At 45.8% G+C, this 24,603-nt stretch overlaps 1 protein-coding gene across 1 annotated transcript in view; it reads left to right on the top strand.

Annotated features, from left to right (window-relative positions):
* Positions 1–24,603, top strand: part of PADI2 (peptidyl arginine deiminase 2) — a 1,062,620-nt gene that overhangs the window by 242,593 nt on the left and 795,424 nt on the right. Inside the window, exon 4 of the mRNA XM_069611131.1 lies at positions 20,943–21,004. Coding sequence (XP_069467232.1) covers positions 20,943–21,004 — 62 coding nt within the window. The remainder of the gene's footprint in view (positions 1–20,942; positions 21,005–24,603) is intronic.

The raw sequence follows: 24,603 nt of genomic DNA, 5'->3' as shown, positions 1-24,603 counted from the left end.
TTCGGCGAGCTTGGGTCCACCCACCCTCGCAACACCTTCACCTGGGTTGCTTGATAATATTTTCAGACCTGAGGTACCACTAGACTCCCCCACTCGCTATCACGATTTATATAGTTGATGCTGCAACCCTGACTGCCCTATTTTGCCATATAAACATGAATACCTCCCGCTGTATCTTCTCTACTATCCGTTTGGGGACTTCTTCAGGTAAAACCTGGAACAAGTATAGTAACCTAGGTAATACATTCATTTTTATCTCTGTCACTCTACCTATCAATGATAAAGCCTGCAAGCTCCATTTCCCCAATGCTGCACGAATAGAGAGTAAAACCATGCCTCGTATAGATCATAGAACCTCGCTGTTAGCTGAATCCTTAGATACCTGATACTCCACAAAGCCCACTGAAAAGGAGATATACCCATAAAACCCTCCACCCTTTCTGATTCCATATTTAGGTTCAAGGCCTTACATTTGTCCAGATTGATCTTAAAACCCGACATCGCTTGATATTCTTTGAGAAGCCCCATAATCGTAGGAAACGATGATTCCGGCTCTGAGATCAACAACAGGACATTGTCCACGTAGAGAGCAATTTTGTTCTCCTGTCCCGCATAGCTGATCCCTGAATTCCTGGGTGAACCCTAAACTTCACTGTAATGGGCTCTACTGAGAGGGTGAATAGCAAGGGTGAGAGGGAACAACTTTGCCTCATCCTCCTATTAAGCCTAAATCCACCAGAGAGATGCCCATTCACTGACACTCTAGCGTAAGGACCTCTATACAGGGCAAATACCCCCTGCATAAAGTCCTCTCCTAGCCCAAATCTGCCCTTCACAGCACACAGAAAGGACCACTCTGTGCAGTCAAATGCCTTTTCTGCATCTAAGGCCAACAACACAGCTATATTTATCAAATCAATAATTCTATGGGTATTAACAGCTGCCTGCCTGCTAGCTATAAATCCAGACTGATCAATCTCCACCAGGTCTGGCAGAATCCTGTCCAGTCGCCCTTCTGATATCTTTGCACACAGCTTTCTATCAATATTCAAGACTACAATCGGACGGTAGAAGCGCACCACTGTGAGTCCTTTCCCTCTTTATATATCAACGAGACCCTTGTGTCCTCAAACTATTCTCTCCTTCCACATCTCATTGAAGAGGGCACAGGGCAGCTCTACTAGCTTCCACACACATTTTTCATAGAACGCAGGGATGAATCCCTCCAGCCCTGGGGATTTGCCAACCTTCAGTGATGCAATCGCATGAATAACTTCCTCCTTCATGATCTCCCCGTTCAGGATCTACTGATGGACCGCCGAAGCAATGAGTAAAATGCAGTTTTCTAAAAATGCCTAAATCCCCTTCATCCGATGGAGTGTCCGAGGAATACAATTCCTTATAGTACGCCTCAAAGGCCTTAGGCTTCTCCGACTCACTTCTCATTGTCTACCCTCCAGGGCCTAGCAACCCCCCAATACTAATCTGTGCTATACTTGTCTTAAGCTTCCTTGCTAGGAGTTTCCCTGCCTTATTCCAGTGTTCATAATACCGTAGAATAATTCTCTTTAAGGAATATTCTGCCCTGTTTCCTTCAATACTATTCATCTGGGAGTGAACCGCTTGAAAGGCTCTGTATATTTTACGGAACCCTGTAGCCTGATATTTCCACTCAAGTTCTTTTCATTGAGCTGTCAGTCTCTCTGATTCTATCTTCCTGATGCCATTCAGTCCTGCCCCCTTCAAGATCAGAACCCCCCGAATAAACACCTTAAAGGCCTCCCATCGAATTCCTTCCCTCGTTCCCCCCTGTGGGTTATCCTGAAAATAGTGCTTTATTTGCTCCTCTCTCTCCCCTGCACCACCAGGTCCTGTATGAGTGCAGCATTCAGTTTCCATGACCTACATCTGACTTCCTGTGGTCTCAGGACCCATGGGAGGAGACTTACTGGAGCATGATCTGAGAAGGTGACCACCCCGATCCCGCCTCCTCCATGTCCCCCAAAATCTCCTCACTAACCATGATATAATCAGTTTGCGAATTAAGTTTATGCACATGTCAGTAAAATGATAATGCCTTCACACCTGAACTTGAATGCCGCCAGGACTCAGTCAGCCCATCTGCAGCTAACTCACTCAGCAAGGCATCCAATAGCTTTGTAGTCCTTACATATACCACTGTGCACACTTCGCAGTTGGGATCAGAGATCATATTAGGATCCCCTGCTAGAATCATATGTCCTGTCGAGAATGCCACAAACTCTTGTAGGGCCGCTGCACAGAACTCATTCTGCCCGCTGTTGGGATCATACACCAAAGCACTAGACAATAAGGTGCCATTAAACTAACCCTCCAAAAGCACATTTCTTCCTTCCTCATCCACCTTAGATTTGATCTTGCTAAAGGTAACATTCCTCCCAATCAAAATGCCCACCGCTTTATTCTTCTTCTTGGCTGATGCAAAGAATTGGTGCGGTAAGTGCTTGGACTTCAATCTCCAATTATCTTTCATTAATAAAGGCATGCAACATCTACCTGTTCCCCCTTAAGCTCTGAAATTAGCTTCCACCTCTTCTGTTTGGAGCTAAGGCCCTTTATGTTATAGGAAAGTGCCCTGAATGGTCACCTTTACTTCCAGCTGGCTCATTAACACTCATGCCGGACCATCCCCAATCTCAGAATGAGCCCCTCTGAATCTGTGTACCCTTGCCCTTTTCCCCGGGACTACAAACGGGAATCTACGTAGATGATTAATATTACCCCCTCCCATCCCCACATAACTGAAACCCCCAAAAACGGTACCCTATCCTCACTCCACCCTCACACTTGGGCATGTAACGGAGGTTAAGACCACACTCCTCCATTCGTACATATATACATATTGTCTGATCAGAGACGATCAATGCCTTCTCATTTGCCACCCTAGGGACCAACTGGCCCCCTCAAACACTTGAACCTCCACCACATCAAGGTTCCTGTTGATGCTGTTGCTCCATGTCAGCCCTGGGACCTCTCGTGCCATTAGGGTTCCTCCAACCTGGCACGCTCAACCACAGCCTGCTCCCAGAATCCACCAATTCATCCAGCCATTGAACCCCAGTATCTGTGCTGCTTCCTCTGGGATGTACATCTCGATTCCTTTCCCCTCCAGCTGAACACCAGGCCAAAAGGGAATGTCCACCTAGACCACACTCCCTCTTTCTGCAACTTCTCAGTGTTCCGATGGAAAGCTTGTCATTTCTGCAGAGTCAGTGCTGCTATATCTTGAAAATCAAAAGCAACTGTCCATGAAAAGCTATGGCACCCATACCGCTCTTAGCCATGGCTTTCCCCTCATCTCCGCGCTATGCAACGTCTTCTCCGTAAACTGGAAGGGCGTAGGCTCAAAACAAGATCTTCATCCATTCACTCTGCCCATTTCTCTCATCACGCCCTCTGCGATAACTGTCTAATCTCTGCTCTGCTAAACGTGACTATTTCTCAGACCTTCTTCACACCCAATCTGCCCATACTAGGCATCTTTTTCAAACTCTAGCACCGCTCCTCTCTCCCCCTTCTCCTGATCATTCTATTAATTCTACGTTGTCTGCATCTGAATTTGCTCACTTCTTTTCCTCTAAAGTTCATTCTCTGCGTCAAGACATTCTAAACTCTCTTTCCCCAACCACTGTATTCTCATCCCCCTCTACTCCATCTGCTTTCATCTCTAGCTTCACTCCAGTTTCCAACTCTGATGTGCTACTTCTGTTAGCTAAAGCTCATCCCACTGCTACTCCTACCAATCCTATTCCATCTGCTCTTATTCCTAAGGTTTATCCCCTTCTTATACCGATCTTGTCTCTTTCTTGAATATCTGTCTCAGCACATCTGTTTTTCCTACAACCAGCAGACATGCAACTATTATACCTATCCTGAAGGTTTCGGACGAAATATCCGAATAAAAATTACCGACCCCACCAAAAGACCTAAAACATACACCACGAAAAGTTCTAACTACCAAAAGTTCGAACTTTTCGTGGTATGTGTTTAGGTGTTTTGGTGGGGTCGGTATAGGGCTGGGGGTGTGGCCCCCGCAACACCCCGCTCACTACATGCAAAAAACATGGGGGACAGTGGACACACCTGGTACGTACCCCTGTCTACCCAACAAGAAGAGGAAACAACCTTTCTGACACACACCCTTGATGTGGACCCCTCGTGCAGGAGCTGCCCCCAGTTTATGGATCTTGTACCTAGCCATACCTTTTCCAACACCATATATTGGAAGTTCCAATCCACAGTCAAATGGCTTACAAGAGTCAAGACTCACCACAGCCATGCCCTCCTCAGCGTCCCTGTGTGCATCCAAAATTAGGAAGAGCCTCTGTAATTTATGTACAGTACTTCTAACAGGGATAAATCCCGACTGATCCACAGGCACTGTGTCTCATATCACTAGTTGCAGTCCACCGGTTTGTATATTGCATAGAAGTTTAATGTCCACATTAATCAGGGGCCTGTATGAACCACAGTCACTGAGGTCCCTGTCAGCCATGGGGAGAACCAGCACCAGAGCTACCACCATAGAGCCAGGATCCCCCGTCCCTAAGACAGCGCTTCTGTGAAAACCTCCAGCAGTTTGGGAGCAAGTAACGTCTTATAAACCCTGTACCATTCCACCTTCAGGCCATTTACCCCTGGGGTCTTACCCAGGCCAAGGCTATCAATAGTTCATTCCACATCCTGTAGCACTAACAGGGCTCCCGGGTATTCAGTTTGCTCTTCTGTCAGGCTATGAAATCTGCCTCCTCCAACCACGCAGCTGCAGAGGCCCCATCAAAGGAATCATGTGTGGCATATAGTTTCTTATAAAATTCTCAAAAATGCCTTGTTGATCCATAATCAGCTTACCCTCCACGTCCCGCACACCATCACAGGAAGGTTTTCCGATCTCCCTGTCCACTAACCAGGCCATCAGTCTTCCCACTCTATCCTCCTCCTCATGTTGTCGCGTCAGGTAACCAGCATAGTCAAAGGATGCAAAGGCATGTTGTGTCTCATACAGGTCTTTGCCCACATCCGTCTTAGTTGAATGCTTGTTCTCCCTGCTGACCTCTCTCCTATTGAGACCTGCAATTTCCTTTTTCAACCTAGCGACAGTGCCCAGCAGTGGTCTCCGAACTCCCATGCTTGCTGAGATACAGAACCCCCTCACATAGACTTTTCGCGCTTCCCATTCTGTGTGTCTATATTCTGTGGTCTCCCAATTGGTGTTTAAAAATTGATGAATTTCCTTGCTCAATGATGACTGGAAAAGCTGTGTGAGGAATTCGACCATCCGCATGGGGAGTGTGCGCTATCCTGGGCTTTTTTTGATTTTTTGATAATGAAAATAAATGATGGGAGATCAACCTCTGAAAATGTGTGAGGCCATTCCTCACAAATTTTCTCTGCCGAAATGCATAGTCACGTGTACTCCGGGAGGACACTGCCTACAGGCGCCGTCCTCCCCTGTCATGTTCAGATGGAATGTGACAGCCACGGGTATATCAAAGCATCTCGATAAGGGGAAAGCACACCTTCCTCTAGCCATGGGCAGCATAATTAAAATATCAAAGGCTCCATGGTACTGCTTTCCTATTGTTTAGTTCAGCTGGTGGCAGTGCATACTAATGAGAGATAATTGAAGCAAGCCTGGAAGGGGCTTGGTTGCCAGACAGACAATGGGAAAGCGGGGCTAGCACCCTGTTGGTGTATAATTTGTCAACTTGAAGCTAATTACCATCTCTCTGTATGAAAGGCAGTAAATGGCATGTCTGGGTCCATCAGTTACCGTAGGTACCACTGCAGAGCATAACCGTTTCAGAGGGGAGAAGTATGTGATTTGAGGGAGACAGGAAGTCTGCTCTCGGCACAAACTTCAAGGGAGACCTGCGCTTAATCAAGAGTCACAGATGGCTCAGTTAACCAGAGAGACACTTTGATCTACAACAGACAGGAAGATGGGTGGAACTTAGGTATATGTTTTCACCCCTTACCTTTCCTGTTGCAGATCACTCTGGTCCTGACCTCATGCATGACAGAAGATTGTTGGTGGGGACCCAGGATTTGCTCATTAGGGAGGCTTAGCCTGCACCAATCACTGGGGCCCTTTTGGCTTTAAAAGAGGGCTGAACCCCTCATTTAGCAGATCATCCGACGACTTCGAAAGGAGTAAGAAGGACTCATTAGGACCCAGGCTGACGGTACAGTATACCTTACATATTCCACCAGTGAAGGAAGGCCAGGGGTTCCAATGGAGAAGTAAGATCCCTCCCCTAAACATCTCCCAGGGAACAGAGGGAGATACTGGACTCAGAGGACCTGTCCACCAGCTCCAAAACTGGTACCCAGACAGCGTGCCCTGCTAGGTTCTGCCAGAAAGTTTCCTAGGTGGGAAGTGCTGGAGACTCTCTGGACAAACAACAAGGCCGTTGCCTGCAAACACTATGCTAAGCTTTGGGCCAGCTGTTGAAAGTACAACACAAGCCCTGCAAAGATGCTAGGAGGAGTGCACCGACAAGCATCAACCAGCATACATCTTTAAAGGACATTTTCGAGACAGTCGAGTTCTCGAACCGCAACTGGCTGCACTGCTGACTGTTGTTACGCCGCAGTCATCAGAATCATCTGAGACGCCTCGACCAGTACTCCAAATCTGCCAACTAGCACAGAGACATTGAATATTGGCCCTGAACGGCTGTGAAGGCCAGCCAGCAGAGCTCTGTCCAGCCTTGCTTGCCAACTGCCTGCTGCCTGATACCCGCAGCTGTCTCCTACCTCAAACTCTGTCTCAGGAGCTGCGAAGTACCCAAGAACCGCCTTCACGATGTCGCGCATCAAGAACCTCTTAAGCACCAGTTACATTGTGGATCTGCCCCCCTGGCCCTTCTCCGATGGCCCCTAGAGACAGTTATGACCCTTTTCCCCTTGGTGCTGAAACCAAATAACCTTGAACAGTAAAACTGATTACTTTACCAGCACCCTCCTGTCAGTATCCAGAGTGCTTCCCTTTCCTTCGTGAAACTGTCTGTCCTCTGTGTTCCTTTACAGTGTGGGTTGTATTGTGTAGTGTGCTAGAACTGTCTATTTTAGTAATAATAAAGTAGATATTCTTATACAACCTTGACGGGACAGTCCCTTTTATCATTGGATAATAATTGTATTTTCGCTGTATTGCAACTAACCAACAATCCATGACCTTGCAGAGATAGGCCTACTGTTCCGTCCACATTACCAATATTGGACAAAGAGGTTCATAATTGACTTGTGTTCCAATCTTTTCGCATCCCTTCTGGTGTACTAGAGGTGTGCGGCTGATTGATGGTTTAGAAACTGATATTCATCCCTGGACCACTGGTGCCCTGCCCTGTAAGTTGTTTTGTCGGAAGCTTGGTCAGTCAGCACATTATTATTCTGGTTGAACCTAGGGGCCAGGGCTCGGTGTGTACCTATCCTCAACTCCAGTAATAATGGACATGATCAGATAGCGTTTGGTCCAAGAAGTCCACTCTACCCACCAAGCTAATCGCCTCCTCACTCATGAAGACTAGTCAATGCGTGAGTAGGAGTCATCTACCACCAAGCAGTAAGAGTAACAGCGTTCAGCCCCATTTTCAATCTCCTAACATCACATAACCGTAGTTCGGAAGTCACTCTGAGCAATGTCCTAGAATCCCTGATTGGTGGCTTTGCAACCTTACTGCGGAAATCTATCCCACTATCCAGTACACAGTTAGAATCCCCCATCTACAACACCCAGTCTTCCCTTTGTTGGATAATAACATTGCTCATAATATCAAAGAATTCAGCTTCATTCACATTTGGTGCATACACCAACAGTAACAACACAGCTCCCCCCAACAGGACCCCTTGTTTCCCACATATCGCCCCTCAGTATCAACCATGATTCGACGTATCGAAAAAAAGGAACCCCCCTCCCTCACCCAGGTGAGCACGCCATGTGCATATGAGGAAAACGAAGTGTCCACCACCTGACCCTTCCACCTGGTCCTCAGTTGTGTTTACTGTCAAACCGCTTGTGCCTGTCCAAGTATGAGTGTATTCTACAATGGTTGATCGCTGCATGAAGCCCCAGTGTATTCTAACAAATTATGGTCAATGTGGCCATATCAAAGCAACACTCACAATAAGGAACACCCCCCACCCCAAGCATTCTCGCCCAGGTGCCAGACCACCACCATCTGATCATTACCAGAGCTGACATGAAAGAAAACAAAAAATAACAATGTACCCTTCCTAACCTCTCCGCATCCAATGGCCCAACTCCTAGATGGACTGCCACAAAACCCCACCACAGGGCAAGAGGCCATACATAACCCATCCCTATAGAGTCTTCCTCCTGGTCCCAAGCTGCCCCCATCAGCAAGCTGCTCCGAGGCATGAAAGAAGCACCTCAAGGGTAGGCCAAGCCCCGATCCAGAGTGGAGCGCAGCCCCCACCAAGCAACCCACATTAACAATCAGTTTCACCCCTCACACCCTTTTCAATGCCATGCACTAAAATGTAGGCCCCCTTTGTGTACCATCTCACAGCCTGACCTCTGTACTCACGTAGTCTTCCATTGAAACAAGCTTTTACTCAACACCAGGTAGCAGCCATGCCCCACTCCAGGGACATCTATGGCACCCCATGCATCATCATCTGGTTGGTCCACTTTGATGGGATCAACCGCCTCCCCAATCCCAGATGTATCCAGGTCTTCCACCAGTGCAGTGTCCCATCCTGGTTCACCAGGATCTTTCCAGCCACATCAAGCCCTGGTGTGCGCAGTGGCGTGCCGCCAGGACCCACACCAGCTCAAGCAACATTTGTATGTCCCGTTATGGAGCCCCCGTGTCCATTTCCTCCAGCCTTTCCCAAGCATCGTTAGGGTTATTAGAAAAGAGGGATCTCCCATGCGCCAGCACGTCCAGCCTAGCTGGGTAAAAAATATATTTGAAGTTCAGAATCCTACTATTGCTTATCTCATGCTCCACTCGCCGTCAGCATACAGGAGCACTGCAACCCGGTCCTGTTAATTGAGGAACTTGGCGATTATAACACAGGGTGGAGCACACCAGAGGCCTTCTCCCAGAGACCCTGTGACCCCTTTCAATGGTAAACCATTTAGAGAGGCCCTTGATCCAGAGCCTGTCAAGCATAAGCTTTTCCAGGAAGAATTCCACACTTTGCCTCTCTTCCCCCACACAAACTCCAAGGAAATGTACATTGCACCTTCTCAAGGGGGCTTCCGCATCCTCAGTCAAGAGTCCTTGTTTCTGCAGCCAGGGCATTCGTTCTGGTTTGTAAGCCAGCGTTTAGGTCTTCCAAATCCCTGACTCATTGTTCAACCTCTGTCACTCTCTCGTTTACCTTTTTTTTAAGTCTACTCAGATTAGGGACACCTCTACACCCACCGTCTGCACTTTGTTCTACAGGGAAGCATGGGAGTCTTTGTTTGCGTCCATCAGCCGCTCCATAGTGATAGCACCAGACTCAGGAGTACTCATGGCAGCATCATGAGGTTGGAGGTTGTTACTATGGCATTCTGGATAGCTGCCCCTTATTCTTTACAAAATGATCCATCTTCTTCTACTGATCATTAACCATGTCTGTTCAGCCTCTAGCACAGTGCACTTCACAGAGGTCAAAGCTGTGATGCAGTGCCCTGCAATGTGGATCTCCTCTCGAGCCAAGAACCACTACTAAATTAGTCTCATCAAGAGGGCATCCACCGGTGTCCAGATACAGACCCTCCTTGTGGCACCTCAAGTGCAAAGGCCCCTTTAGGCCAGTGTTCAACCGCAGATCTGCCAGCGGCCCTCCCCTGTAGCTCTGGGGATATCCCAGAGCCAGCAGGCATGTTTGATGCAGCCGTCGCATGCACCCTCATTCAGTGGGAATTTCTGCCTCAGCAGCTCTCCCGTGGTTGCAAGCACATGATCCAAGTACTCACCCAAACCAGCACAGTGCTGATGTCATCTCCCACATCCAAATCACCTTGGGGCCCCAGGGATGACTGCTTCCTTTAGGCCACACCAGATGCACTGCGCCAGCCACTTCAAGGCCTTCCCTTCTCGACTGAGGAACCGGGCATGGCATGGCCACCAAGGCAGCCCACAATCAGGTAAGGGGGTGGTGGCACCACAGTCAGTGTCCCAGGACACTCAAAGTGTGTGGGGGGAGACAGGATATTTCAAAATACAATACAGAGGGACTTGGAAAGAGCTCCCCAGCCAAACATCCACTTCAGTCAGCGCCAAGCAATGCCCTAGGCTTCAGAAAGATCCCGAGCTGATCTTGAAAAGCAAGTGCTGGCTGAAAAACTTTGTGGGAAGCCTATTACATCAGTCCAATAAACCAAAAGACACATGTGCACTTTAGGCTTATTTCTTCAGAGGGAGTCTCCCTTGCAAATTCCCCTCAGCCATCCTCCTTAGCGATTATGGCTGTAACTCTTTACACAAGGCCCTCTTCCTCATCTTCGACCACTTCACATATCCTCAGCAAGGAAGGCAGGGCCCTAGAGGCTGTGGGAAAAAAGAATGTTCCAATACTGCTCTATAGTGCAGATAAGCCTATGCCGAGATGAGTTTGGCTGCAGAGAACCAGAAGCCCTGGAGAGAACTGTCTGAATATGAACAGGTCAGACCTGCTAGCTGATTGGAACAGTTCGGGGGGAGGGGGGCTTGAAGATGCAAGAACTATTGCACAAGACTTACTTGAAGCTGCAGCAAACTACATAGATACATTGACTAAAGGCATTTCAATGGGTGCAGATGTGTGCCATCAGGCATGGCTTCAAATGACAAAATCCACAAAGGTTGTCCAAGACTAAGTATTTGACCTCCCGTACAATGCCAATGTTCTATAGCACCACTCAACGGATGAGGAACTAAACAAGAAAGGGACTAGCACTTTGATGGCTATGTCTTTGTCTTTTCTGACAAAACCAACACCTGCAAAGCTAGCAGGAGGTCCAAAACAAGGCTTGCATTTGCATTCTGTTGTGTGTTTTTGCTGCTTCCAGGAGCGGAAATTCAGGAAGGCAGACATATACCCTAGCATCCAACGGAAGAAGCAACAAAAGACCATAGAAAGGTGTTTTTTTCCTCTCACTCCTCTATACGTAGCGCCTCCAACTCAGCTGATAAGTCCAGTAAATGATGGTCAGTTTGGTGCCATAGTACTCCAGTGGGTGGTAGGGCAGCTATCCTACCATGTTGAAGCTTGGATGACCATCACATCATGTTTGTAGGTTCTGTCACTCACAGCAAAGTGTTTCAGTCTCCCCCTTACCTCTTTGTCCCCCTCCCAACCTTCTCTACAGCAGATGAGTTCCTCCTCTTTGCGGGAAGAGATCAGTAAACTACTGAAAATGAGAGCTATACAGTAGGTTCCCTCAACAGACAGAGGCAAGAGTTTCTAAACTGGGTGAGTATACATTGAGGGTCAATCAGTAACTCAACTTCATAGGCTTCCCCTGGAACAATTTACATGTCAGAGTATTTCCTGGGACAAAGAGGACAATGGACATCCCACAGAAATTGTTCCTATTCCACAAGGCTCTATTGTTGTGGTCCGATCTTAAGAATGTAACCTTGGGTATGCGTTTCTTGGAACCACTCCCTCAGGCTAACATAATAATAAACTGATCTCTCCTTGGCTGGGACGCTACCATGGGCCACCTTCAGGTCTTCGATCTGTGGTCCTCCCAAGAGAGCAAAGCTCACAACAATATGTTCAAACTAACTACCATTTTCTTAGCTCTGAAAGCCTTTCAGCCCAATATACAAAACAAGGAAGTACAGATTCAAATAGACAGCGCAGTGTTGATGTTCTATATAAGCAAACAGGGTGGCAAAAGGTTGAGGCATCTCACATTGCTAGTGGTGGAGATTTGGGAATGGGCCATTCACCAAAATATTTGGCTTTAGGCGATTCGCTTTTCAGGGATGGAAAGTTCTGCTGCTGACTTGCTGAGTTAGTTGGTGACTGCCAAAGAAAGGTGGGAATTGAACAAGGAAGCAATGCTAAATCTATTCAAAACTGGGGGTTCCCCCATTATGAACTGTTTGCTGCATGTCTGGGCAGAACGTGTCCTCTCCCCACCTTGATGGAAGCTCACAGAGTTTGCTCTTCTGGAGACACTTGTGTTCCCTTCTCTCCTCTGATCCGCTGCATGCTTCTGAAGGGTAAAAAGTAAGCCGACTGCTCCCTAATTTTCACAACTTCTTGGTGATTCTAAGACCACATGAACTGAGTGATCAAACCCCATGCGGCTCCCTTATCTCCAGAACCTGTTATTGCAGGAGGAGGGCAGATCCTTCACCCCTAGCCTCGACCGCTGAGCTTAGCTGTATCATTTCTGAGATATGATCCTTAGTGGAACTGGGCCTATTTGAAGAAAACACGCATGTTCTTCAGGCATCAGGGAAGCCTCTGCGCGGTCCCAATATAAGAACAAGTGCTGAGGGTCTGCCACTGGAGCATATGCAAAAAAAAGAATCCATTGTTAGCTTTGCTTAATGATATGCTGCCATTTCTTTCACAAATTTAGCGGCCTCAGGGATGCAAATATAATTTTGCAGAACAGTCCTGGCCACTCTGGGTGCATACTTTAATTCAGACACTAGATCTTTCTCTATCGCTAACCCGGTGGTTTCACGTCACTTCGAGGGACTGTGCCATCTATACCTTCCAGATAAACTCCCCATAGTGAAATTTGTCATAAGCTATTTGTCGCACTCTATTTACCTATTATTTAGACCTCCAGGCCTATTGGTACCTTTGAGGAGGATATATACAGTATTCTTGCTAATAACACCAAAGACTAGTCACAACTGTTAATATTGGGTGACTTTAACCTTGGATTTAATGATTCTGTGGACAAAAATGCTCAGGCAGTAGCTAACATTCTCTCAGAACAAGCACTGACCCAAAGAGTATCTACACCAACCCATGTCACAGGAAGGACCTTAGACTGGGTGGCTGACCTAAATTGTGAAACCTCTATCACCACTATAACTCCGCAACTGTGGACTGACCATCACCTGATTGTCTTCACCCTAGCAATAAATAGACAATTGGCCAGAGATAAAGTCATGGCACCATCCCTCCCCAATAGGAACAAAAGAAATATCACGGCGGATAGGCTACTATCACATATCCTACCATTGCTAAACTTACTCCCTAGTGCAACCTCCTAGTTGAGGCTTACAACAATACTATGTCCAGGGCCTTAGACATTATTGCACCTATCAAAATGCACAGAAGCAAACATTGTGCACATCTCAATGTCTGGTTTATACCACAACTTAAAGCCCTTAGATTACAAAAAAGAAAACCAGAAACCTTATGGCGACACACCCCTTCTGATGAAAACAAGCTGCACTTGGCTAACTTTGCAAATAACTATAAAAAGGAAATAATTTGCACCAAAAAAGACCTCTATAATGAAAGAATCACCAATAACAGCTCCAATATTAAGGAACTATTTGTGATTCTACAAGAAATGGAATCTCCCATTCCTCCCACAGGCAACGTGTCCAAGGACAAACCTTGGTGCACAAGCACACAGAATGCCTTAGCAAACAAAATAACATTATTCCAAAATAAGATCGCTAACAAGAAAGCCACCTTGCCTAATCATGATTTGCAATCCACTAGTCCCATTGTATCCTCCAGCACACTAGAACCATTTAGATTCTCTAAAGTTTCCATCCTTGAAACTGAAAAAAGTATCTCTTCCTTGAAACCATCTAACTGCCAGGGCGACAACTGTCCCGCCTAAATATTCAAAGCAGCGAGAGTCCTAGTGCCGTTCATCTCGAAATTAATCAACACCTCCTTTGCGACTAATACTGTCCCAAGTAACTTAAAAGAGTCCTGGGTCTTACCACTGCTAAAAAAAACAGACTCCCAACCCATCCCAACAAACTACAGGCCTATCACTACAGTGCCCTTCCTTACTTGATGAAGTAGCGTACCTGCAAATACAGAAATACATTGAAGCTAACCATCTCCTAGGTTCCCGCCAATCCGGCTTCAGGCCACAACATGGCACGGAAACGACATTAATCGATTTAAAAAATCAAATTGATGAGCTCAAGGACAAAGGTAAAACTGCTATTCTATTCCTCTTTGAGCTGTCGGCCGCCTTTGGCCTGGTGGACCACGAAGTTCTGTGCAAACTCCTTGCCTCGCCTGCCCACTTCTCGAAGGATGCAATAGCCAGTGGCATCGCCAGGAATCAACTTTAGGAGGGGCACAGAGGGGGCCAAAGACAAAAGTAGGGGGGGCACAGACAAAAGTAGGGGGAGAACATGGTCACTGCTCGTCTTAGGTAGGGGGGTTAAGGGGGGGCACAGGGTTTCACAGGGGGGGCCCGGCCCCCCCAGTCCCCTTCCTAGCAATGCCACTGGCAATAGCATGGGTCCAATACTTCTTAAATAACAGAACCATGAGAGTTTTCTCTCCATCAGCACCTGCAGACCCTATCCAGACTACATGTGGCGTTCCACGAGGATCTTATGTATCGCCAACCATGTATAATATATTTACAAACCTCTGTTTGACAAATTGGACATGCTGGGTGTCACCTACACAAACTACGCAGATGACACCCAGATCCTCATTCCCCTTTTGGGCAATTACTGTAAGGACACGGCTTTGGTAAATAAAATCTAACTCCTGATTAAGGCATGGATGGCAGCCCATGGCCTCTGCCTGAATGACGACAAAACGAAGCTCCTGATTCTTGGAACAGCTGCAAACCTAAAAAAACTGAATTCCAACTACTCTTCCTTCAACATAGACGGAAATACAATAAAGGTAGTTAAAGAAGTGAAAACTTTAGGCTTTTACCTCGACTCCACACTAACCCTAAGTAAACAGGTAAACTCCATGGCATCCTCATCCGCCTACACGTGAAAACTAATCAGGGCCTGTAGGCCATTTTTATCCAAAGCTAGCTGTATCATCCTTGCTAACGCACTGATACTTTCAAAATTGTAATATTGTAACTCCCTATACCTAGGAGCCAAAACATATATCCTAGACAAAATCCAATTCTTACAGAATAATCCATTAAGAACTTCTCTGAACATACCCAATAGAGAACATGTATCAGAAATCAGAAGAGAACACCATTGGATGAAGATAAATGACAGAATTCTGCTCAAAACAGTCTCCCTCACGTTCAAGTGCCTAAACAATGCGGCACCCCCGTACCTAACGGAGAGAATAGTTAGAAAAACCTCCACCCGCCCCTCTAAAACAGCCAACTCTTTTTGTCTGAACATACCCAGATTTAAGCTAAAAAAATCTGGAGGAAACAGCATCCTTGTGAAAACCGCCCAGTCAGAGCCAACCTCAGTTTTAGACGTAATACCTTGAACTGGTTGCGATCCAATGATATAGGATTTTTGCTGTACTTACTACTTTGTGTATGTTGCACTCACCTGCTATGTGCCACCTACTGTATAATCTTGTTGTATTCCCTCTTGTATAATGTTGCTGCCTACCTGTGTCATTATGTAAACTAAGCTTAAAGTATTCAGGTATTTGTTGCGCCCAGTTACCTCCGGGTTCAGTGCGTCATACAAATTAATAAACAAACAAACAAAACAAACAACAAATGGCTACGGTCAACATCAAGTTAGTTTCATAGAAGGTGACATTCCTGATCGCCATTACTTCTGTTAGGTGCATCAGTGAGCTCCCGGGCTTGTCTGTGAAAGAGCTGTTCACAGTTTTACACCAGGACACAGTGGTGATATGTACCCATCCGTCCTTTTTGCAGAAATGCAGAAAGTGATATCTGAATTCCATAGCAACCAGGAAATATCCTTGGCATTGTTTTTTCTTAAGCCAGTCTCAGAAGTGGAATGGGTTTTCCTCCGTTTAGATGAAGATTTCAGGAGCTCCTTTTCAACTTTTTGTGACCTTGAGGGATGTCAACAAAGGCTCTCAAGCTTTTAAGGGAACAATCTCCAGATGGTGGGTTTCTTGCATCCTAGAAAGCTATGCAGTACAAGGCTTGTCTTAACCAAAGGGACTCCACCCCAGTCTTGTGATGGCCAAAGTGGCTTCAGTTGCTTTTCCAAGGCACACCCCTTTGGATTCCATTGCCAAAGCTTCCAGTTGTGCTTTTTCCTTTGCTTTTCTTTTTGCAGACACTATTTTCTGAATATGAGCTCTGGAGCGGACGATCACGTCAAAAAGGTAGTTCCTAGAGACATCTTCATTTAGACGGAAATAGGACCATCCACCCCATTTTATTAGGTGCTTGAGAGTCTCTTAAATGTGTGGAGGGCCGGTGACGGACATAGGAGTAAGGAAAGGTTACTCACCAAGGTGACTACTGTACTCCTAGTTCAGATTACCCCCTTCTCCATATGTCAGCCCTCCTTGTCCTCTAAAATAAATGTAGTTATGTGTTAGGTGGATTTTCCCCACTTTGTGAGTCAGGAGTGGGAACCTTTTTCCAAACTCACTCATTCTTTTACTCTGACCATGTGAACCATTTTTACCTCTTGTTTTTTTTTAATGGAGTTATGCTTTCCTTCATTTTTTCTGGCCTATCCCTTTTATTATTGCAGTACACAGCACTTTCTGTGCAGTGTTGCTGGGAGCTCTTCTTGCTTTTCCTGTAACTTTTAGTTACTGTTCCAAGTTCATCTGACAGGCTGGTGGCAGCGTACCTTTTTGCATGCCTTTTTGTGGACTTTTGCCGCAGGCTGCCTTCGCAGCTGTGGTAAGGGACAAAAGGGCCCCTATTTGGCTAAAATGGTTGCTGTACTTATTAAGCCCTGTTCTTGATGACTTGGTCTTTCTTGAGCCTTCTTCTACCTGCCTGGGTGGAGGAGGTATTTTTTCTTTGTCAGGCTTTCCTTGGAAAGCCTGTCAAGACTCTCTGAGTGCCTGAAAGGACGGTCGGTGGGGCAGGTGACTGAAACTCCCCTGGTCTTTGTCGTGCAGTGTGGCTGCCTGGAACTAGTTTGTGCTGGGAGGCTGACTGTCCCCATTGGACAATCAACCCCCAAGTTTGAATTAATGCATGTCTGGTTATTGGTGGGCTCAACCAGTTTTCCTGCATAAAATATGAGGGCCTGGAGCAGAAACTCAGAATCGACCACTGGACCTGAAGATCTGAAGAAGAAGGACGTCTGCAGCTACTTCCAGCGACTTCCAGAGCTGGCTGAGTAACCGCTGTAGTCCCAAATTCAACTTCATTGTTACAGGGATGCCCCGAATAGGACTTCTCCCTTGAACTTGTACGCCTAACCAGTCTCCAGATGAACTGCATTTTGTGCCATCCCTGGACAAGATGCGACCTCCACAGCCTGCAATTCCTGAATACCGGGAGCCTGGTCTATTTTGCATGCAACATCTCAAGGACTGAGAAAGGGCGCAAACTCCGCCGCACGACAACCGTCCTTCAACCGAGCCTTGAAATAGGCACCAACGAACCAGTGCTGTGAGGAGCTTCTGCTGGGCGTCCGACTGCTCGAGTGCAACCACCAGATCCATCGCCTGTTCTTTTCTTCAGTCGCTAAGACCAATATTCCTGAACCGGGGTCTGCTGTCACCTCTCCTTGGAGACCATCCTGCTGCACCAGCTTCTTTGATTACAAGGTACTGTTCAGCCCCTAATACTTACCTGGGAATGCTTTGTTGTTGCTGTGCTTCGGAGGGTTGCAGTTAAGCTGTTACTTGAATCCCCTCCCAGGCCTACATTGAGCTCCATTGTGGCGCACAACCCTTTGTGCTCCTTACCAAAAGAAACCTTACTAATACTCACCTGTAAACCAGAAGAAATCTTCATAGACTCTGCCTTGTCCACTGCTTACCTGCCTTTTCCTCCACAGACCTTGGTCCGGGTCCTCCAGTGCTCCCCCTTGACTTTTTAAGACACACCTAAGATAGGGTTGGACTTCCTAAGATTGGTTAAGCAGGGGTTAACTAAAGGGACACAAGTTGGTCAAAAGTTTGCATACTTGTTTCAGAGGTTTCTGCTACTTTTTGTGGTGCCATACACCTGTTCGAAAAAAAAATATTATCCTTTGAATATTGCAAGCATTCGGTTGTTATATTACTGTGTGATAGTACTTACCTTACTTGAATGTTATAAGCCTTAGAGGCTCATTATGAGTGGGCTGCTATCCTGCCAGTAATTCCGGCGCGTAACTGGGGAACTACCGTACCATCTCCGCTGCCCCATATCTCGGTGTTCCTGGGATATTATGGGTGGCGAAGACGCTGGTAACTATCCATTGCATGGAGTCCCATAGAACTCCATGGAATGGGGTTACCCGAATCACTGGCACAGTTAGTAATGGTGCCGGTGATTCAGTTATGTATCTGCTGCTAGGGGCCTGATCTACTGGCAGGTCAGGGTTGCTGGTAGATCAGGATATCCGTGAACATTTAGAATTTAAAAAAACAAATGGAGAAATTACCTATTTTTTTGACGAAAAACTAAAATTACTTTTTGCTTTTTCAACTTTTTTTATAATGTGGGGGGAGACCCCCACTTCTTCCTTACCCCCTAACCTACCTTATATCCTTACCCCACCCCCCACCCATTATTTACTATACATATACAAAAATACTTACCATTTTAAGTCATTTTATTTTTGGGATTTCGGTAGATCAGAGCCCCTACCGGCAGACTTGGAGTTGGCTGGTCCAGAAAGGTGCCAGTATACGCTGTTATTGGCACCTTATTTCCAGACTCGCCAACTTGTAATGAGCGCCTAAGTTTAGTGTATATAAAATACATGCTTATTTGCATATAATGTCTAGTGTGTAAGTGTTTCCTTGAATTAAGTGTATGTTCTGAATGCCTCACTACAGCCCTCATCCATCCTGGACTAAGCCTGGCTGCTCAGCCATTGCTACCAAACCTTTGGGTAGTTCAGACTAAACCTAAGGCGTGCCCCCCATGTTCACCCAAGGTGGATTTTCTAAAGTCTTGTCACAGAGAGGACTTTGACAAAACCCACTGACAAGTGTTGTTACAGTGGTGGGATTCTGTAGTTGTGGATAAAATGAAACTTGGAGATACAAGTGTTCTGGGAAGCCATCCTCTAAATCTGGTCACCAAAATGTTTCCTGTAAAAGTAAGATAACAAATCAGTCACATGGAGAATTATAAGCAGGAGGCTCTTTCACTGAAAGTTGAGCACATTATGTAAAACAGAGGCCTCAGCCATAAAGGGAACAAAAGTGAATAAATCCACATGTTAATGGACTTCCAGAAGCCCCAGATTAGACATGTATCACCCAGACCAAATGTTAATTTAAGTCAGGATATCAAGGTTGATTGTGATTTAAGTTCAAACTTGGGTGGAGAGGAAGAAATAGAGTTGGAAAAAGACTTGGCACCAGCTAGGAGTCCCCCACCAGAACCAAACTCCCATGTGTACATTCCCACATACCATGTCCCCTGAGATCCTCCTTGAATTGGGAAGACAGAAAGCCAGGATTTTCGAAATTAAGTTACAACTGGAGCAAATGGATCTTGATTTGAGAGAGAAGGAACTGGATCATGAGTTGGAAATGCGCGAGATGTATTTTGATAACTCTCCTTCACTTTCAGGGTCATCTAACGTGGATGCTTCTAGGACCAGAAATCCTAAACTTCCTAAGGAGGTGGTGACTCAGTATGATGATAAGTGTGATATCATTGATTGGTTGAAAACATTTGAACTAGCATGTGAGATGCAAGATGTGAGTGAGGAATATCAAGTTCCTTGGGTTCTTTCTAGGTTCCCCCAGAATGGTTCTGATGTGATTCTGGAGATGGATGCAGTAGACAGAAGGGACTACAGGTTGGTCAAACAGGCACTCATAGCCAGGTATGGGAAGACCCCTTTCCAATATCTGAAAGGTTTACAGAGTATAAGAAGAGAGATGGAATCTTATGTGCAACCTGGGTTTGTGAATCCCTGAAAAACATTGGTGGGTGGATGGAAGGCCACAAAATAATAACCTTTGAAGGCATGAGGAATCTCTTCAGGTTGGAATGTTTTTTGATGCCTGTTCCTCAGAGTTGAGACAGCACCTAGCTGACTCAAAATAATTAGATGCCATGTTTGTGTTACCTTACAAATGTTCTAAAGTATTTTATCCTTTGAATATTGCAGGTATTCTGTGATTATTTTAGTGGGTGGTAGTACTTACCTTACTTGAATGTTATAAGCTTAGTATATATAAAATAATCCCTTATTTTATATAACTTCCAGTGTGTAAGTATTTCCTTGAACTAAGTGTATGCTCTGAGTTCTGTGTGCCTCGCTAGAGCCCTCGTCCCTCCTAGACTAAGCCTGACTGCTCATCCATTGCTACCAAGCCTTTGGGTAGTTCAGGCTAAACATAAGGGATGTCCGCATGTTACCCCAAGATGGGCTTTCTAAAGTCTTGTCACAGCAGGACTTTGGCAAAAAAAAAAAAAAAAAAGCACACCAACCCCAGCATTTGGCAAAAGACTGAAGGATGAAGTCTGGGGTGGGGGATATGGAGGCAGCCCAACTGAAAACCCAATGAACAAGAGTGTGTTGGTGCCACAATAAAATGCTCTGGTCACGTCCCGTAGGACAGAACATCACAAACGTATGGAGGAAAGAGGACACTGGACTTGGAGTACAGTAGTGTGAATTCCTTTACTCACTGTTAGGCTTTTATTCTTTTCTGTTTTTTCATGTCCTCTAGTAATTTATCAGTATGTTGCTTTATTCCCTTGCATTCCCAGCACACAATTTTCCTTGAGTGCAATGAGGTTCATGATTTGCACCTAATAATGCACCTAATAATGCAAATCATCCACTTTGCTTCTGTGCCCATTAGGCTGTTTCCTTTTTCCTTTCAGCCTGCTTGAAGCCCTGAAGAAAACTGACTGGTTGCTTTTTCCTTTTCAGAGATCTCCTTAGACGTGGACGCTGATCGTGATGGTATCGTAGAAAAGAACAACCCAAATAAGGTAACATTAAACTTTTCTCTTTTTTTCATTTTGAATTGATGAAAATTGGAAAGGATGGAAATGATGGAACTCAGTTTATTAATTGCTAAAATGACCATGCGTTTTACAGCTAACTGAGAGACAAGCAGCAGTGCATTTTTCAAACATCACACCCCATTCAAATAGAGAAAATGATACTTGAGTACACCTCTTCTGAATCCAAACCAGGACCTCATCACAGACTATGGAACACTCTTTCTTATCAAAATAAAACAGCAGTATATTTTATTTTTTTATTTTATTATAATGTATTTGGTTAATAAAAACCTTAAACACTTAACAACAAATCACAGTATTAAAAATACCAAAATGTCGATACAGCAGAATATCCATTTATTGGAACACCGCTGTAGGAAAATGTTTAGTCAATTATGCTTAAAGCCAGGGACGGTATTAGGCCAGTTTGCACCCCAGGCAGGAAGCATTGTTGGTGTCCCCCAAAATGTTAGGACAGGTGTTAACTTCAGAGACGATATGATGGGGGGTGGGTGGGGCTTACTTGTGTGGGCGAATCTAACTTCTTTACACATTGTAATGCAAATATTCTAGTGCAGCTTCAATGTTACAATCAGTTAACTCTCTCCTTCACGTCTGAAACCACACACTTAAGCACTGCTGTGAGAATGAACTGTCTCCTGCCCCTACCCTTCCAATCACTCACCTGACATGCAAGTACAAACACCCATCCGATTTCAATTGCCTAAAAACGCATGCATACAAATGCGTGTGCTAACAATACACTTTTTTACATTAGTAATTGCCGGGCATTTGTTAACTGTGCAGCCACCAGCACCGTTTATTGTCTGTGACCTGTTGTGTCCTTCTACAGCAGTGGTCTTACTAAACATGATCAACGGAAGAGGGGTGATTGTTGGAGTCTGAAATGTCTTAGTAAGATAAGGAGAGGGGTCATTGGGTTTCATTTGTTTTACTTAAGGTTCCAGTTGTCAGATCTGTATCACTGAAGCTGATCAGGGGTATTTGCCTGGGCTTTGCTTAATTCACTTGAGGTGGGCAGTTGGGGTGGCAGAGGTGGGTGGGCAGTCTAACTGGTACCTGTCACCTCCCCATGCCCCCCTTATCTTCACCCTCTCGAGTGTCTGACCAGGTGCTTCTCCAGTGCCGGTATGCGCCTCGGTGTGTGACCAGGTACAACATAATGATGGGTGAAGCTTTGTGTCTATGTGTGTCCTGTGCAGTCTCTTAGCAAACATCAGCAACATGGGAAAGCTTGGCCTGGGCCACATTTTTGACAGATTGCAGAATGCTCAGGAAGCAAGCCATAAAATATATAAGCACATGTGGGTGCTGTATCACTTCTCTGCAGGGCCCTTTTAGCCTACAGACATCCACTAATATTCAATTTGATTGCATTAGTTCATTGACAACATGGATGGATAGGATGAAATGTAAATAATGGACTTCTAAAACATAGATTGTTGCTTCTATGATCTGCAACCCAACCATACCATGTTGTATTACAGTGTAATATTACATTCTGAACGCACATTACTCTATAGTGGTTGTACAGTATTAATATAAAAAATAAGCTATTTTAGGTTATTTTTCACTCCTAATTTTGGAAAGAAAACACTCGATGTTCATAAATTGCTGTGCTTGTGCTACACCGAGAGCATGGCAAAGAAAGGGCTGTTCATGTCTGTGTTAAAGTGTACTTATAACCATGACAATGGTCACACGGCCGATGGCCAGGGTGATGGTAAACTCCTTCATGTCCAGGCACATTCTTCTGGGTATAGGCACGCTCCAGGGATTCCTCTTCTCCCCCATCCTGCTTGCCCTGGCCATTGAGCCCATGGCTGACTTCATTAGAGAGAGACATGGACACATCGGTCTCCGCTTAATAGGCCGCCCGGAGATAGTGTCCCTATATGCAGATGACATACTGCTGTATGTCCGCGACCCACAACTCAACCTAGACCCCATATTGCAGGACATAATTGGTATCGGACAATTCTCTGGTTTCACGATTAACCTGTCTAAGTCGGAAGTATTTCCGCTCACAAACAATACTCCTGAGGTCCAGGGCCACTTCGCTCTTCGCTGGTCAGCCGACCATATAAAATACCTGGGGGTGACTGTGTCCAGAACACACCCTGAGCTACTGAAAGACAACTATGACTCAGCCATGGCGGCGGTCGAGGACAAAATGCGTAGGTGGCAGAACCTCCCCCTGTCCGCCCCGTCTAAGCTCTCACTCATAAAAATGACTCTGCTGCCTAAATTGCTCTATGTGTTCTCCAGCGCCCCGATCTGGCCCGGTAAAGACTACTTCACCAGACTACATTCACTCTTCTCCCAGTTCCTATGGCACTCTGGTGCGGTCAGGAAAAAGTGGACCAAACTGACTCCCACATATGATAAGGGGGGGTTCTTTGCACCACACACCGAATTGTACTGGATGTCCTCCCGGGCACAATATGAGTCATACTGGTAAATAGTGGAGCCCCCTCGCCCACATGTCAAACTGGAATCGCTGGCTGCCAGTCGCACCGACCTCAAGACCCTCATGCTAGATACCTGCTACACGGATGGTTTCCTGTTGGACCCGGTGGCCTCTGCACTGAGGGCCTGGCGGCTGCTTTTTGCCCCAGTGGGGGCCACACACCCTTTCTATCTCCCAATCTGGAACTTCCCGGGGCTACTGACGATGCGTGATAAGGTGATGGGTTACAGAGCATTTGCTGACCTGTTTCCAAATGGGGCATTCATCATGCCTGAGACCTGGAAACCGGGCCACCAAGATAATAAAGGTGACCTCTTACAATACTATCGGATCCGCGCTGCGATTGCAGCCCACTGGCCCGCGTACCCCCAGGAACCTCCAGAAATGCGGATTCTCGCTGACATTGCCAACTCGGGGGATAGTAGCCACGTGGTGTCCTCACTATATAAAATTGCATTGGATGGGATGGCCCCTCCCTTCCAGAAAGCATGCTCACGTTGGGCAGAGGAATTGGCAACTGCCATTTCCGATACCCAATCGGCACAAATGTGCGCACACACCAGACGAGTCTCCCTCAACATTCGCTTTAAATTCATGCAATTTAATATTCTACATCGCCTACACTAGGTTTATAGTGACAATAGTGTAGGGGTGTGCAGTGAAAGAGTTGAAAACATTATGTCGAAAGTCATAATGTCGAAAAAAAAAAGTCGCATTTTTTTTTCTTCCAATGTCTATTCTTGTTTGTTTTTTGTTCGAAATGGGGGGGTCCTGCCCAACCCCCCTTTTTTTAAATTTTTTTTTTTCTCCCTTTTTTTTACTTGCCAAACCCAAAAAAAAACCATGTAAATAAAAAAGGAAAACATTCGAAAAAAAATGTTTCGACATTTTTATTTTCGACATTATGAGTTTCGACATAATGTTTTCTACTTTTTCACTGCACACCCCTACACTATAGCCCCGTCAGACTATCCAAAATGCCCCCCCTACACTACATGGTTGTCCCAGATGTGATGAAACAGCAGCGGACCATCTACATATGTTCTGGGGATTCCCGCTACTGGAAACCTTTTGGTCAAGAATCATCGAGATT

This window comes from Ambystoma mexicanum, chromosome 8 (genome assembly GCF_040938575.1).
Source record: "Ambystoma mexicanum isolate Mex_15411 chromosome 8, UKY_AmexF1_1, whole genome shotgun sequence".
Classification (NCBI taxonomy): Eukaryota; Metazoa; Chordata; class Amphibia; order Caudata; family Ambystomatidae; genus Ambystoma; species Ambystoma mexicanum.
The sequence above is the reverse complement of the archived record's forward strand: the minus strand, read 5'-3'. Positions and strand labels throughout refer to the sequence as shown.